Here is a 16,780-nt window from a genome sequence, read left to right as displayed (position 1 = left end):
TATCACTCCCTGGATTATTTGCTTGATGTGACCCCAAAAAAACTCTTCTTAACAGCCATACAAAAGAAAACAGCTACCTTCTTTGAAGAACATGCCTAACTCTACTGCCTGCCTGGCAGGGTGGCTGAGATAGAGCTGATAGGCAGAAGAAAAGAAGAGTAGCATGTATCTCACTTACCTGAACTTCGACTTGGAGATCTGGTGGCTGAAAGAGGAAAAAGGAGACATTAGCAACCATTTCAAAGATGTTCAGCAGTGCCAGAGAAGTTTGATGTCCCCTGATGCCTACATATGGGCACTGGATGGATATGTGCTGTGACTTAGAACAACTCTGGAGAGAGAGAACCCTATTTGTCTCTGGAGAGAGAGAACCTTCTTGTGTGTTTGTGCATTTGATTGTAAAGACTGAGAGTTGGCCCTGCTGAGAAGTCTACAAATCTAGTGTCTTCTAAGTGAAGAGGGAGAGGCCATGTACTGATGACCAGAGTCTACCATGAGGTTCTATGAGGTCAGGTTAGGCAGCATGTTAGGAGTACTGCACCTTGAGAGGAGCCATAAAGGACAGGGAGGCTGGATTCCACCAGTCAGAAGCCACAGGCAGAAACCCATCAGTTCACATCCCACTGCTGTCTGAGCGGGAGCATGGCCAATGCTTGGTAGGAGTTTAAGATGAGCAAAAGGGGCAAGCAGGAAATGGAAAGGCCACTACTGTTCTGGCCTGAGGGCAGAAAACTGGGCCTAAAGAAACAGCCACAGGCCCTGGGGAGAAACACAGCATATGAGCAGTCATGTGGCACCCAGAAGACCCTAGGGGACTTTGGGACAGGAGCACAGGGCAGGTGTGCTGGTAGCAGATTCGAAGGTCAGTGTATGGGAGAGGATCCACTAAAAGGTAAAACCTTCAAGGAGGCCCTGAGACAACCTTGTTCCCATAGGATAGTCCAGGGGAGGCTAGATAGAGACGGGTTAGGAGAGGAGTGAGGGAAGGAGAGAGGACAGAAGGAAAACAAATAGAGAGAAGGGACAGTGCGGGCACGCAAGACAAAATACTGAAGGCCATGTGTCAGAAAGGCTTAGTGTAGAGGGAGGAAACACTGCAGAGGTTGCAGGTAGATGCACAGAAAGATGCAGAATGTAACTTGAAGGTGGAAAAAGGGATGGAGATGGCAGCAGAGAGACAGAGATGCTGAGAGAAAACAGGAACAGGAACAGGAACTTAGGAGGCAACTGCTACGAGCCTGTGTCATCTCAACTCAGCACAAAGTGAGCTCTGCAGCATAGCAAGAAAACCACCCCTCTCATTGTTTTTTATTAAAAAAATTAAACCAGAAGATGTGACAGGTGGCAAAGCCATCGAGCTTGAGATAATTATATCTCTGGGGACTGAGGATCTGAGCCAAGTGCCTTTACTGCTCTGAACCGTTAGCTAATAACCTTTTCCCGCCTCCAAAGACTGCCTGCCAGGGCTGGAGGGTTTAATCACATGTTAACAAAGCATGTGGGAGGGGGAAGGGAAGCCAGGGCAGCATTTTTAGAGCCACAATTTAATGGGGAAACAAATGTTTTCCAGGTGCTAATTGGATGTGGGGAGTTAGGGGAGTTGAGGTGCTGCTCTGTTCTGCAGCAGGACCATGCTGAGCATGGCACATTCCAGGTCTGCCCTAGGCTTGCTTAGGGTGTAAGTGCAAGCCAGTGTGGACAATCATGTCTCTGTGACTATCTACAGAGCCTGGCCCAGCCCCTGGCCTTCCCTCAATGACCAGAGCTCACTTTGTGCTGAGTTGAGATGACACAGCCTCATAGCAGTTGCCTCCCAAGTTCCTGTTCCTGTTCCTGTTTCTCTCTCTGAGGGGCCTTTCCCCATGAGGCACTCTCTGTCTCTCTCTGTCTCTCTCTCTCTCAGTACAGGTGAATCACAAGAAAAGTGGGTTGTTCAAAAATACCACATGGGGAAACTGAAATCTGCATGTTCATGTCTCCCAAAGAAATGACTCTGAGAGGTGGGCACAGGGAAAGATCAGGGTGAGGGGTAGTTGACTGAAGTGAGGACCGGGACTAAGTTTAAGCATGGTTATCAGCTAAGGGCTCTTACTGGGCATTCTGACACATTCTAAAGAGGAAGAAATGGAGCAGAACTTTCTTTTCCACTTAGTTACAAGTATTGATGTATAACTCTGGATACCACACTTGAAGACTGATTTTTGTTGTTGCTGCTGGTCTCAGGGATTGTGAGCTCAATTTTAGATTTTTTGAATCCAAAACATTCATCCCTTTTAAAATACCATATTACATAATTATCCCCACTTAAGGAGGGGGGAGGGTACTGTTCAAGTGGCATGTCTCCTGAGGCAAAGAAAAACCCTGGCCCTTGGAGAACTGAGGTTAGAAGTCCCCTAAACCTCAAGTGCCTGATTCCTCATTCTCCCTGTACAGGAATTCCACTTCATGAAAACAGAGGACCCCATTGCTCTGCAGCCCTGCACCTCCTGGGAGATAACTATTGGCTCAGGGTTTGCAAAGCCCTGGGTCATATTGGTCTCCTGTGTGAGTCAACAAGCCAGGGAACACGCAGGTGCCTTGTGTCAGAGCACCACTCCATACCCTGGTCTCTTTCATGTGTGGTAAATGCTTCCTCCTACTGAACAGTCGAGGCTTCCAGCTTCTGCAAACCCCAATGAGGCAGTCACAGCTTGCTCAGGTTTATTGGCTTTTCTCATCATGTCTTGTCTATTCCATTCTATTCCATTCTATTCCATTCTATTCCATTCCATTCCATTCCATTCCATTCCATTCCATTCCATTCCATTCCATTCCATTCCATTCCATTCCATTCCATTCCATTCCATTCCATTCCATTCTATTCTATTCTATTCTATTCTATTCTATTCTATTCTATTCTATTCTATTCTATTCTATTCTACTCTGTCCTATCCTATCCTATCCTATCCTATCCTATCCTATCCTATCCTATCCTATCCTATCCAAGAGCCCTGTTCTTAAAGAGCAGGGTGGTGGAAAAAGTTAATGTTTACCACATAAGACCATCAAAATAGTTCCACTGGGTTGGACCTGGAGTTCATCCAATCCAATGTATTTTCTCTGCCTAGGCCTCCAGGACAAACCTTCTAGGAAACCAAGATTTTTTTTTAACATTAAGATTCAAAATTAGAGAAAAACCCAAAACTCTTCTTAGTTTTGCTTTGTCACTCAATTTGCATTTGTCATTTTTTGACAAATATTTGAACTTCTTAGCAGCTCTTTACATTTTCAGCTTCTCTCCCCTTCCTAAAGTAACGAGTACCATATGTTTATTACCTGCTATGGAAAGTAGTATTTGCCTGAAGTGTCCCAATTTGCCTTCGACATAAATCAGATGGCATAGGAGTCAGCATGCAGGCAGACACACATCTGACTGAACCTCCTAGACTCCATCCACAATGGCAACACCGCCCACAGCTGTTATTACTAGGAGGTCAAACCCCGGCCCTTGTCGCTGCAGAGCACTGCTTCAGCTACTACGTACTGGACTCAGTTGTTCCACATCTCTGTCCAGATTCTCCTCCATCAGCCCTCCTGCTCTTTCACTGGACCCAGTGGTCACCCTCACTGGGCCCTCCCAATCACATCACTCTTTCCGGGCTCATAGGCTAATGCCAGGCCTGACCTCCAGTTCTCAGCCTGGCCCCACAGTCACATCCATGCTGCCCTCCACCCCACACAGACTCCCATGCTGCCTGGGCCTTCTGCTGGGCCTGCTTGGCAAACCCCTCCCTGGTTCACACTACTGTCTGTTTTTAGTGCTTCCAGGCTACAGAGCCTGCCAAAAAATATGTTGAATTGTTCTGCAGGCTGACTCCACATTTACGATGTCAGTCTCCACTATGACCTTGGCACTGCTCAGCAATCTGTGGCCTTATTAGTTTGGTGACTCACTAGTTTGAATCTCCTGTACTGTCTTTCAGGTTCCTAGGACATCTAACCTTCACTTTCTGTGATGAGATGACAGATCATTTGGTATGACTCCTATCATTGACTCTTTAGCAGAGCCTGTTTTTTATTCTAATTCTTCAGAGAACTGTAGGCTTCTAGAGCTGGAAAGGACCCTTAGATACCACTGGATCTATGGTTTGCAATTTCTCAAGTGGTAGAATGCTTTACATATATGAAATCTTACATGGAAGCCCAATATGTAAAAGAGGTAAAAGTGGTCTCCTTCTGTAGTCACCCCGCAGATGGTTCCAGGACCCCCAGACTTTTGCTGAGAGCATCTTCCCTTCCCAGAGCACTAGACTGAGATGCAGAGCAGAAGTGCGTTGGTTGATTGGTTAGCACTAGACCTTAGGACTCCTGATACCAGGTCTCTTTTTCCATTTCTGATTAGTCCCAGGGTAAATGAGCTCCTTCTTCCTGTGAATCCAGTTTCTCCAACTCTCTCCTTGAAGTCAACTCCCCCCCACTTCTTAAGCAGTTTCTTTCCCCAGAGGTTCTCATTTCTATTCCAGAGCCTTTAGCTCCTCCCTTTGCACAGACCTTTTTTTTTTTTTCTTTTTACTTAAAGATCACCCCAGTCTTTACTTTCATGAAAACAAGCCTCTTCTTTCTATGCTCCTTTTTCCTCTCTCCCTCCTAGGCCCTGCTTATGTTAGCTCATTTCCACACCCTCTCCTTTGCCGTGACTCCAGATTCTACAGCGAAGTCTTTAGAGTACAGCTCCAGAAAACACAGAGCCCACCCATTCTGCTCCATTCACGCAAGGGACTCTGGCGTGAGCCAGCGTCATCTCACATCTCGGTGACTGCTCTGAGGCTGCTTCACTGGGAGCCTGCTTCCCTCCTGGCCTCACTCCTTCTCATTCTTTTCTTCACATCAAAGTGATCCCTTGAGGATGCAAAACTAACCAAATCAACCAGCTCCACATTCCATGATTTCTCACAGTCCCGTGTCAAGACCAAGATCATCAAGGGCTCTACCAGGCCCTGCTCCATCTCCAGCTTTGGCTCTCCAGTCTCTACTCATGTCACACTGGCCAAACTGGCCTTCTCTCTGTTCTTCCACCCAAGGGCCTTGAAATGCACTGTTGTCTCTGATTGGAACATTCTTCCTCACTCTCCACCTCAGTGATGTATGTTTAATCCTTCAGTTCTCAGCTGAAGTTTTATTTCTTCATGGGACTGTTCTTAACCTACCAGTCTAAATCAGGCCCCTCTCTTGGTCATTAACCCCACATTACAGTTACTTTTTCCTCTTAACACTCACTCCAATTTTAATGACCTATTTACATATGAATGACAGTGTCCTACCAGATTGTGAGCTCCAGTGAAGGTGTCAATCTGCTCTGCTGCTCGGTAACTTCACCTAGCTCCAAGCTGGGCACACTACTGACTGAGTGTACAAATAGGGAGCTGTGTCTTGAAATTCTTCCTCCCATGGTTTCTAAGCAAGTGCTGCTGTTGGTTCCCCTAACACTTCTTTGCCTGTTTCATTTACTTGTTCTGATTCTTCTGTATGTCCGTGTCCCTCCATTCCTCTATGAACAAGTGTTGTTCTAGGACCTCATGAATATTTTTTATACTGATAACCTCAAATTTGTGACTCCATCCCTGCTCGGAGCTGGATCTCAGACTTCCACAGCTTGCTGTGTGATCCCTGCAAGTCCCTTGGGTTGGCCTTGCCTCAGATGGCACTTTAGCATTCTTATCATATTCTGTCTCCAAACTTTGATGGCTCCTCCTTCTGCATCACCTGTCTTCCCACCTACCTTCTTCACCCAAGTATTACATTGCAGTTCCTTTCTCTTTGCCTGCCCCCTTCAGGAACCATCTACATCCTGGCCTCACATTTAATATAAATCCTTACCTGGACTCAGACCTCATCTTACTACACAACTAGCCTCACATTGTCTCCTCACCACATACCTACTCTCAGCCCCCAACCTGTTCTCACACTGTCTCTTCTATCAGGAATGTTGGCTGTCTCATGCCATCATTGTCTGAACTGGGGTGGGTGGTGGGTGGGAGATGGGGAAAGACCATAATTTATTAAGTATATACTATAATTCTGGCACTGTGACCAGCTATATACGTACAGCATAGGTCTATAAATGTAGACATTCATGGGAATAACAGGGACCATTTCTACAGAGCTCCTGGAGCTTGCAGAGTGTGTCCTCAAGACAATGACAGATATATGAGAGAGACTGCCAGTTTCTCTCTATGGGGGGCAATCATACTCTTCCAACACAACCTCATGCTCTTCTGAAATGCACTATCCAGTGACGTCCTTCCCGGTACCAGTTCCCCAGTCGCTCCTGGTCTGTGACTTGGGCCAGGCCAATGATTGAGGGTCCTCAATCATTTTCTCCCCAAACCTCCTTGGTGTCAGGATCACAGAAAGACCTAGAACTGACAGACTCTGAAGGCCTGCGATTTGCATGTCCCTAGTGTAACTGATTGGTGCCTGCTTTAGAAACTCAATTGCTTGTTTTATATGGTTCCAACAGAAGAGAAGGGAAAAGAGGCTTGGACTGTTGCTTACAATGTAATTAGCACTGTATTTTAACAACATTTGACAATAACTGCTTCTCGACAATGCCGAGAAACCTGCAGTGCAGACTCCCTGGTGCCACTGTCAGAGTAAGTGATTCTGAAGGCCTCCTGAACCCTGGAAGCAGAAGCTGCAAGAGCTGGTCTGTGCCTAAGTTGTGATTCTCTTCTCCTTTGGCTCAGAGGCCATTTTTAATGCTAGCGTGCTTATGTTTAGACCTTTTAAAAAGGGTTGGGTTTGCTCAAACCATGGAGTCATTTCACAGGGGAAGGGTGAAATAAGACATCTTTCTTCTGATGGAATGACTTAGAAACTTACTTTTTTTGAGACTGGCTCTCCTCAGAGCCTGCTCTTTGCAGTGCCTATCAGTCAGTGTCTGGGTGAGTCTACAGTGTTCATGCCTCCTGAAGTGGAACCTGATTTGTCTAGGAGAAGGCCTCATGCTCTAGGTTTATTTTTAGCAGGTAGACTATTCCCCTACCCCTTCTTTTTGAGGAGAACATTTCCCAGGGATTGACTACTGGTTTCCATTTTCAAGATTGAACTAAGCTAGGTGATTGTGATAATCCATGTGTGGACTGTTCCTCCTCACACCTGGCTCCATCCTAGGCCAAAGTTAGCTTGCTGAAGCCAGGGCCTGGGAAAGGTAAGTCTTGCACATCTGGGCTGGGGCTTATTGTTAGAGGAGTCAGCCACAGTGTAAGCTAAGCACAGGCGGGTTTATTAACTCAAGTCTGTATTTCGGGCATCTATTTCCATTCACTGGATGGGTAACTTAGAGATGCAGGTAAGAACCAACATGTTTATCATCTTGCAGTATATTTTCTTATTTCTTTGCCTTCCTTCCAGGTCACTTTTATCAAAATGGAAAGGGTGGTTAGAAGGACTCAAGGATCCTATCACAGCTGTCTCTTGTGAAAGGGGGTAGAAGGGGCTGGGAAGAAAAAGGCTTCAGAGCCACCCTAAACACCCCCTGCTCCAACACACACACTCTCTGTGTTTCTCTGACATGCTGGAAAGGAACTCAAGATCCAAGAGCTGAAGCCTCACAATTGAGGAGTGGTCTCAATTTAAGACCCATTACCACTGCCTAGGGGCTGTGGTCACTCAGTGCCCTCTGCTACCCGCACAGGTTTTTGTTCTTTGCTGTGCTCTGAACTCCGCGCATCCCAGTGATGAGCTATCCCGTTCTGACTTCAGGAGCAGCTGCCCTGCCCATGCCCCCGCAAAGCCCAGTCTCTGGGCTTGCTGTGCCTACTCACGCCAGCCTGGCCCCACAGTTTTCTCCTTCGATGTCACCGCCAGCCACGTTCTCAGTGTTGACAGACTCCGTCTCACTTGTGGGCATGCTCACTGCAGGAGTCAAAGGGATGCAGAACAAGGCATGAGAATGGGGAGAAGATGGGGAGAGAAGAGCATTAGTTTGCAGTTCGCCCGATCCCAGAAGGAGAGCTGTTGGGAGGAGGGGAGCCAGTAGCACCTGCTGGTGAGGAATAGGGGTGCTGCTAGTAGCAGGCTGAGGCCCTGGCCAGGTGTGGGGTTTCTGTGAGGGAATGACATGCCTGTTGCTCAGTGTAGGGTAAGCTGTGCGGCTGAGGACACTTTAAACTAGTGTAGTGTGGAAGGAAACCTGGTGATAAGATCATTTACCTTATAGGAAGACGTACTGAAAACACTTGGTATTGAACCTGTCTCTACTGTCAACTCTGACCTAGGAGAGGCTGTGGGAGCTTTTCCATTTGCATCCACTACTTGCCAGAAAAGGGGGAGTTTTCCTGAAAACATTTTATTCCCTATTTGTTCCGCCCACCAATTCTAAGGTAAGGGTCCCAAATTGAGGGTCCAGCTTGTTTGTAGAAAGGGCATTTCTACTGCCTGCATGAACTTCAAGCTAGATTTGGAGGAAGACCCTTTCCTGTGGTGTACAGTGGGGCCTGGGTCTGTTATGTCCAGGACAGGGCCTGACAGAGAGCTTGGGCAGAATTAGGCATTGCCACTCAAACTAGCACTACAGACCTCAGGAGAGAAGAATCCACCAAACCCAGTTCACATTTGGCTTGAAGATAGACTGCAGGGACGCAATCTCCCCTTCCAGAGACCTTGAGATGCCCGCCTCAACAGGTTGACTTGGGATATGAACTATCTACTTCCACTAGCACCAGTCTTCCACCCGTCTCCAGTGTCTACCTGAGGTGGCAGGGGCTGCATTTCCAGACCAGTAGGAGTTTTTTCCTTTGAACCCATTTGATGGCTTAGAAGAAGCCATTTCTTTTACTATTGTTTTTTAATTCCAAATAAAAATTTAACTCAAGAAAATTCTTTTCTACCTTTTTAATATGACATATCAATGAATTTTTGTGCCAACCCTTGTTCACTAGGGTAACCATCCCAGCATGTGTCCTGGTTCAATTCTCCCTGCAGAACACAACTCCTCATGTGGAGAGAAATCACTAGCCAATAGCAGCCCAAGAATCTGTAGCTAGTGAGGGTATGGCATCAGGTGATGTGGGGACAAGTCTCCATGGAGCCACCACAGCCCAGGAAAAGACTTCCACTAGATAATGTTGCTGAATGTGGATTTCTCCCAGTTTCTTCTCTTGTGGATGAACACAAGATAGACAAGTGAGAAGACTCATTTGAAGAACACTGAAGATACAAAAATAAAGCCCATAACTTACCCTGTGGTTTGACTGTGATATATGAGAGACCTCTCCACCTTAGGACTGATTTTCAACAAAGTTGGGTAACAAAAAATCTAGATGCCATTTTAAAGATGTTTAGAGCTGGATGGGACTTTAGATATTATTTAGCTCTACCTTGTCCCCTTCAAATCACAGGATGAGAAGGTGAGGACTAAGGAAGGGAAAGATGCCAAGGACACAGTGTTTGGGACTTAGACTGGAGCCGAGTATTAGGACCCTCTGCACCAGGCTCAGCTAGACCATCTCTGTGCTAACCAACACCCTTCCCTACGATCTAGGACGGATGAGGTTCTTAAAGCCAAATCAGGCTGGGGGGGCCTCATCACAGCATGGTGAATAAGCCAAAGGGTAGTGTTAAATGTCACAGTTTTGCATCCTGAAGTTTGAGGAAGCTGGTAAGCAAGACCTGACTTGCACTGGGAGCTGGGAAGATGGACTTTCAGAGCTTTCCAGAATTCCTTACTCCAAGTCCATTAATGAAGAAGTAATATAAAAGAAGAACCTTCAGTCTTCAATCCATCTATCTCCAGCCATTTCTGACCAAAGGCTCCTTTAATTCTTCAGGCATCATTATTTAACAAGCTGAGTTGTGTACAAAAATCTATCTCACTTTGTGACATTTTGCTCCCAGAGAGCCCCTTAGCTATGGAGTAATGAAATGGTGGTGTTGCTAGGCATGGAAAGACAACCAAATTAGGAGGAGGCAGGCCTGGGGATTAGGAAGGACCATATAACCTTTTAAATCAAGGCACTGCCTGTACCACTACCAAGCTGGCATTTACAGTGACTTTAATCATGGCTGGCACTATCCAAAAGAAAGATTCCATCATGGGATAGCTGTTGATTATCACATCTGCTGACATTATACATACAAAGAAATTACAAGGCAGTGGCTGTGAGTGAGACACATTGACATCTCCTCACAAAAACATAAACACACACACACACACACACACACAACCACTGCATCACAAGCCATCAAGAAAAATACCCTCCCATCCAGCCTGGTATGTAGCAACATACATTTATTTTATACACACAGAGTACAAAAGAACATTACCATGGGTTTCTGTGGAGTGACTAAACCAAGCAAACTTCCCTTTCTTCTGATCAAGCAAGCCTGCTGGAGCTCCTCCTTTCACAGACAAGATGGTCATTTTCAAGAACCAGGAACAAGACATCAACAGAGAGCATGCAGTCAGCCACAGGCAAAAGAAAGAAACAAAGAACTCAGCTTTCACATAGAACATCTATTTTTATCTCCAAAAATAAACTAAAAAAACGGTGAAAAGCAATACACCAAAACAATTAAGAAAACATAATAAAATAGAACCAAAACCCCAAATCACATGAACTAATGATGTGAAATAAATGATGGACACCTGGGAGGAGTTACTCCAGCAGAGGCCTCACTCTACACTGGTCTATCCCGTTAGCAGCTTTGAGAGAGGCCTTCCTAGAAGCAACTACCCCACATAGCTGTGGCCTCCTTTGGGAGATGCCTTTTTGCAGGCTCCAGTGAGATAACTGCTAAAATCAAGCTGGTGTCCCCCTCCGCCCCTACCCAGCAGCCAGCTGACTGGACTTCTTCCCCATCTGCAGTGGATTCACTTACAGGTAGAAAACAACTGTGGATCTACTTCGCCCTTTGTCCAATTCAATCATTCAATTCCATTCAGTAAAGACCTACCAGATGCCTCAGGCACCATCACATCACCAACATATATGTATCTATTTTTAAAAGGTTTAAAGAGGCAAATGAATTGCTCGATAGCTTGTCAGTGGGTGCTCTTTCGAGGAGCTTTGTATATAAAAAAGAATTCTGTAGGCTTCTCTTGGGCCTGGGCTATAGCTGAAGAGGGGGTGCTGGTGAGAGTATAAAGATGCTGATTGTTGCAAGTGTAACAGGGGGAGTTCAGTATTCTGCCATGGACTTTGAGTTCTGGATATCAAATGCTTTAGCTAATTCCCAAGTCAGAGAATTTTCCTACTCCCTCTGACAGAACTGTGCCTCCAGCAGGCCCCATGGAGGGTGCTGGGTAAGTGGGGAGTTAGGCACAGTCACAGCTGGAGAGTGAGTTGGGAAATCTCCTACCACTCATGAATGGAAGCATGTGCCCTGATCAGGAATGGGTAGTAGTGTCCCCCTCAGTTCCAGCAAATGGCATAAAGGGTAGGTCATTCCAAGCTTTAGATGCTTCTTTATCTCATCTTGTTCCCCAAAAACTCGGATGATGTCCAATGAACATCCCTGAATGCTAGTTGTTAGTGAAAATACTGAAGACTGGCTTGTGAAAGAAAAGAGTCAGGCTTATTTTTAACCTTTGTAAAGGGCTATTTTCCAAACACACATCTTAAAAGACAAAACTTAGAATAAGCAACAACTTCACAAGGAGGAGCATTCTTTTTTTCAATTCTGAAAAAATCCTATTTGAAAAAAAACTCTGAGAGCTAGGAACTGAAATGAATGACTTGGCTCAAATTTGCCTTCTGGAAAAGAAGATATGTCTCAGTTTAGAATGATAACAGCTACTCAAGTGAACACCTCATGAGGGGCCTTCTATTCAGAGGGATGAACAACAGGCTGCCAGTCACCAAGTTTCTGTTCACACAGTTGTCTGGGGCAAGGGCTGTGGGGGCAAGTGATGGGAACCCTGGCAGATGACAAAAAGCCAGGGACTGGTGGCCTGCTATACAGAAGCCTTATCCAACTTTCGGCATTTGCATCGATATTTTGCCATCTTGTTCAATTTCGGAAATAACTGTAGGATAACTCTGAAAACAATAGAAAGAGCTTGATAAAACCATTGAATCTGACCAAGGCTTGTCTTTCCTGCGGGCAGAGTTGGCAACTACCTGCGGGGAGTGACTTGCAGAGTATCTAAATCATCTCCCCTGACGGCAGGCAGCAGTCCCCACTCTATTTGCTCTTTTGGGTGAAGTTATATGAAAGTCCTTGCTGAAATGAAGAAGCAAATAAGATGAGTAAAGATGCTGTTATGTTCCTGTTACTAAGGGATTAGACAGCAGGATCATAGCTGATTCTTTAAGAGACTTGCTACCTTAGAGAGATGAACTTGGATTCCTTCTTGAAAACTAGATGCCCAAACAGTTGAAAGCTGAGAATTATAAATGCTGGATACTAAGTCTGGGGATGAGATGAACAGCCTCACTTCCCCTTGGGACACTCAGATGTTGAACTGGATGAAATCAGGGCAGAAAGATGGCAAAGAATCTAGGTGCCCAGAGGCACCTCTCCCCTACAGGCAGCCCCCTGTCTGAATGCTCTGAGAAGGGAAGCTTGATGTCTCCTCATCTGCAAAAAATATGGTAATAATACACCCTCTGTAGAATGAAATGTGCCTCATTGAATGGATGTAGAAAGAAGAATGCAGAGAAAGGCCACTAGAGACAAAGCTAGTTTTCTGACTTTCTAACTCCTTTGTTACTAGGTACTGTGGATCAAATCTGGGTCTCAGGGCTCTCTTGTCCATTGGCTTCTACTGAGAAGATTCAAAAAGAAAATGAGATTCTCATGAAACAGGAATTAACAGCTGCCATTGCAGGGGGTGAATAACATAATTACCTATTTAGTAATATCACCAACGGCTACAGTGCATTGTCTAGACTTCATCTTGCCAACAACTGATTACATCTTGAATTAGTGTCATCTACCCCCAAACATCTACTCTTGCTGGCAACTCTTGCTTGCAATGGTGCTCACTAGGACAATTTCTGTGCCTTAGTGGAGATGCACATTTCTTTTCTCTCAGTAACCAATGCCTCCCCTGGCCTACTTGGAAAACAGTTGTGCAGATACTGGGGGGATTCTAATAAGCCACAGCTGACAGGAGATAATCTCCTGAAACTGGAAATCACAAAAATTATACTGGAAGAGGAGCATTAGATCTAAGCTGCTGTGAAGATGGATGTTTCCTGGTATGTCTGGGTTCGCAAAAATCTCCGAGGGTTTATTCACTAAAATTTAGGAACCGTCTATTAAATGCCAGGAAATGCTTGGAATACGTGGCTGCACAGATCAGATGGCAAGCCCTTCTGCAGCTGTGGGCAACAGAGAAAGGACAGGCTCACAGCACACAGTCCTCTATGAAACTAGCGATTATTTCCAGTCAGATTCCCATGCTGCTTAAAACAAATCTCCAAATGGTCTGCTCCAGGCTATTCCAGTGTGTTACCACTCATGTTTTCCATAACAAGAAATTAGATCTCATTTAGAAAACATGATGTAAACACGACACAACATGTGTGCCCCCAAATGGCCAAACTCACATGAATGAAAAATGACTTCAGAAAGAGCCAAGGTTTGAGAGTAAGAGCAGCTTCAGTATTGATAGAGACAAAGGAGGTCACTAAGGTTACTTAATGATCAATCTGCAATGGAAACTGGAAGAAAATTCTTCTTAGGTATTCTGCCCTTGACTCCCTTTTTCTTCCTCCTCTCCTGCCCTCCCTTTCACCCTTCCCATCCCTGAGGCTGAAGGAGATGTGTGGAGAAGCATCCACTCATAAAATTTCTGGCCTTGTTTGTTGAGGCCTTCTGCCTCAGATCTTTTTATGCAACATAATTGACTGAGTGACGCTAAAGCAAAGCTCTGTTGAGGTAATGAGGAATGAACTTGGGGAGATATAGAGGAAATCTACCTAGTTCTGAATTCTTGGGTCACGCAAAACAGCTTTGACTTTGTCTGGAGATGGGGCTTTGCAGTGCCCTGTTTGACTGGCAGCAAAAATGACTGGCTTCTCTTGAGATCTGCCCAGTCTTCATTCTGTAACCTAGCTGGTAGCCTCATTATCCAAGAGCAGAGGACTCATCAACTGCTGTCAATCTTTAGTCTCCTCTTCCTGGGAGAGGGTTGATGCACTGGGGCCAGATACCCTGGGCAGTAGACGAAGGCATTTTCCACGCACCCTGAACTTCTCCAGTGGTGTGGAGTGCAATGTGGAGCTGATGGGTTGAATCCTGGGTCAGCAAGCCTGCTGGGACCCATTGCCCAGGCATCTGAGCACTCCTATGTGGGACTGAAGCACTTACTTTGCCATTTACTGCCAGATGCTCATTTTATTATCTTTTCTTTTTGGTATAATAAGTTTTTGTTTTTTCAAAGTACTAATCAGAGATATGGCTGGCGATCAAAAGAATTCCTAATTTCCTGTCATACTGACTCTAATTTGGAATCTCAAATTCCCTGCAATTTGGATCCCATCTGTCATAGCGAAAGGTGTCCCCTTAGAAGTTCATATGGTGAAGTCCTAACTCCTGTACCTCAGAGCTGTATTTGGAGCTAGTGTCTTTAAAGAGGTAATTAATTTAATGTGAAGTCATGAGGTTGGGCTCTATTCAGTATGACTGGTGTCCTAAGCAAAGGAAAAAAATGGACACAACCACTAACAGAGGGAAGACAATGTGAAGACACAGGGAGAAGATAGCAATCTATAAGCTGTGGAGACAGACCTGGGGCATGGCCTTCCTTCAAGGCCCTCAGAAGGAACCAACCCTGCTGACACCTTAATCTTGAATTTTCTGTTTTTCTGTTGTTAGGGCAGCTCTACCTGACTAAAGCACTAACAATTCATCCTTATTTCCTGTTACTGCCAGCAGAAACTCTCCACCTAAGTCAGGCTGCCCTGCTCACTGCTCCTTGAATGTGCTGTATTTATTCCAACTTGCAGGCTTTTATATCTACAATGTCCTATACCATATTCTCTCCTGGAGTGCCCATCCACCTTCCCTGCCCTATTCCAGGGGTCAGGGAACTAAAGCCATTGGGCCAAATCCAGACTGCCCCATGTTCCATAAATATCAAGTCTCATTGGAACACAGCATGCCACTTGCCTGTGTGTGACCTATGGCTGCTTTCATGCTACAGTAGAGTTGACTACTTGCAGAGGAGACCCTATGTGGCCTGCAAAGCCTACAATATTTACTAACTGATCCTTTAGTAAAAGAGGGTGCTGATTCCTGGACTCCTGAAAATTTGCCCACTCCTGAAGACCCAGCTCTGGTCTCTGGAGGCTTTCAGGCCCACCCACTGCCCTGAGTGTCCTCTTCTGAGCTCCAGGAGCACTGGGACTGGTGAGAAGTAGAAAGAAAATCCCAAATTCAAGTTGTAGGGCCACCCTCTCCTGGCTGTGTCACTCTGGGAAGTTATTTAACCTTTCTGAGGTTGGCTTCCTATCTGTAAAAAAGGGGGAATGATATTACTTATTTCTCGAAGTTCTGGTAAGAATTAAGTGAAATATTTATAAAATAACTCTGTAAATTGTAAGTGCTATAAATATTTGCTAATATTACCAACTAATTTTCTTATAGTTTGCTAAATAAGTATTAGATTTATGTCCCTAACTGAATCTTCACTTTCTCAGGGCCAGAGACTTTATATTAGAATTTGCTGGACTCCCTTTCAGATCCTTGTAGTACTTGCTATATAACTATAACAACAATACTTTATATCTTCATGGAATTTTAAAGAATTCTTGAGTGCTAGATATCATGAGGCTTTGTCCTTCAGACACACTCTCTACCCCTCCCTGCCATGCCCTGTATCCAGGAAGCTGAGTATAAACTTCATCAGTGAGAGCTCCTGAGAGGGCTTCCTTCTGCATTGGCCAATGGGAAGAACCAGCAGGGTGTCTGTGAGGCCCAAGATGCTTGTGTGTAGGTTGGTGCAGATTGGCTGTGTCTTGTTACTGAGAGCCACAGGTCTGTCATTTGATAGGTCACCCTGCTATCATGACCACCCTTTCTCACTTCTGGAAACTGCTCCCTTACATTGTCCCTTCAGGCCTGTGGTGATAACAGCTCCCTCTGTGTGCTGCCCTCAGGGTCCTGCACTATCCCTTACTGACTTCCTTAAACCTTGCCTGCATCTTCATTAGCTTCTCCTTAAATCACCTACTTTACACGTCAACCTGTGTGGGCAAGGTAGATAGGTGAAAGGTAGTCCCCCCAAATTGAAGGTGATAGCTAGTAATGGCAGAGAATGACTGCCCTTCAGTTCAGGGCCTCCCTGGCTACAGCAGAATAACTTTGCTTAAATACATATTTGCAGGTTGAGTTATTGGTTATCACTAGTGATGTAGGGTATTACCCTGGGATTGCTTTAGCCCCATGGCAGAACAGAATCAAATATGCTGGTTACTGCCCTAGGCGGCTCACTTGGGAAAACTGTTCATCAAAATATTTTTAAAGATTTTATTTATGTATTTTTAGAGAGAGGAAGGGAGGGAGAAAGAGAGGAAGAGAAACAATAGATTGATGTACAATAGATACATCAATAGATTGCCTCTCACATGCCCCCAACTTGGGACCTGGCCTGCAACCCAGGCATGTGCCCTGACTGGGTATCAAATCAGGGACCTTTTGGTTCAGGCCAGTACTCAATCCACTGAGCCATACCACCCAGGGCAGAAAAAATAACTTGGGAAGTTATTCCTTACTACTTTTCTACAGTTTGATACACAGCACATAACCACATGTAGTCTCAAGTTGATGGGTGAAGGAGCTCTTTATTTAT

General features: G+C 45.3%; 1 protein-coding gene across 18 annotated transcripts in view; it reads right to left on the bottom strand.

Moving 5' to 3' along the window:
- CACNA1C (calcium voltage-gated channel subunit alpha1 C) overlaps positions 1-16,780 on the bottom strand; it is a 657,076-nt gene that overhangs the window by 150,459 nt on the left and 489,837 nt on the right. For 12 of the 18 annotated variants that reach the window (XM_053662779.1, XM_053662780.1, XM_053662775.1 and 9 more), the window contains exons 10-11: positions 7,806-7,896; positions 179-205 (exon numbers count right to left, since the gene is read on the bottom strand). In XM_053662779.1, coding sequence (XP_053518754.1) covers positions 179-205; positions 7,806-7,896 — 118 coding nt within the window. Of the gene's footprint in view, positions 1-178; positions 206-7,805; positions 7,897-10,305; positions 10,381-16,780 lie in introns of all 18 variants that reach the window. The other 6 variants (XM_053662750.1, XM_053662752.1, XM_037148589.2 and 3 more) reach the window with 1 other exon arrangement.

Source organism: Artibeus jamaicensis, unplaced genomic scaffold, assembly GCF_021234435.1.
Source record: "Artibeus jamaicensis isolate MK-2021 breed Jamaican fruit bat unplaced genomic scaffold, CSHL_Jam_final contig_1028, whole genome shotgun sequence".
NCBI lineage: Eukaryota > Metazoa > Chordata > Mammalia > Chiroptera > Phyllostomidae > Artibeus > Artibeus jamaicensis.
The sequence above is the reverse complement of the archived record's forward strand: the minus strand, read 5'-3'. Positions and strand labels throughout refer to the sequence as shown.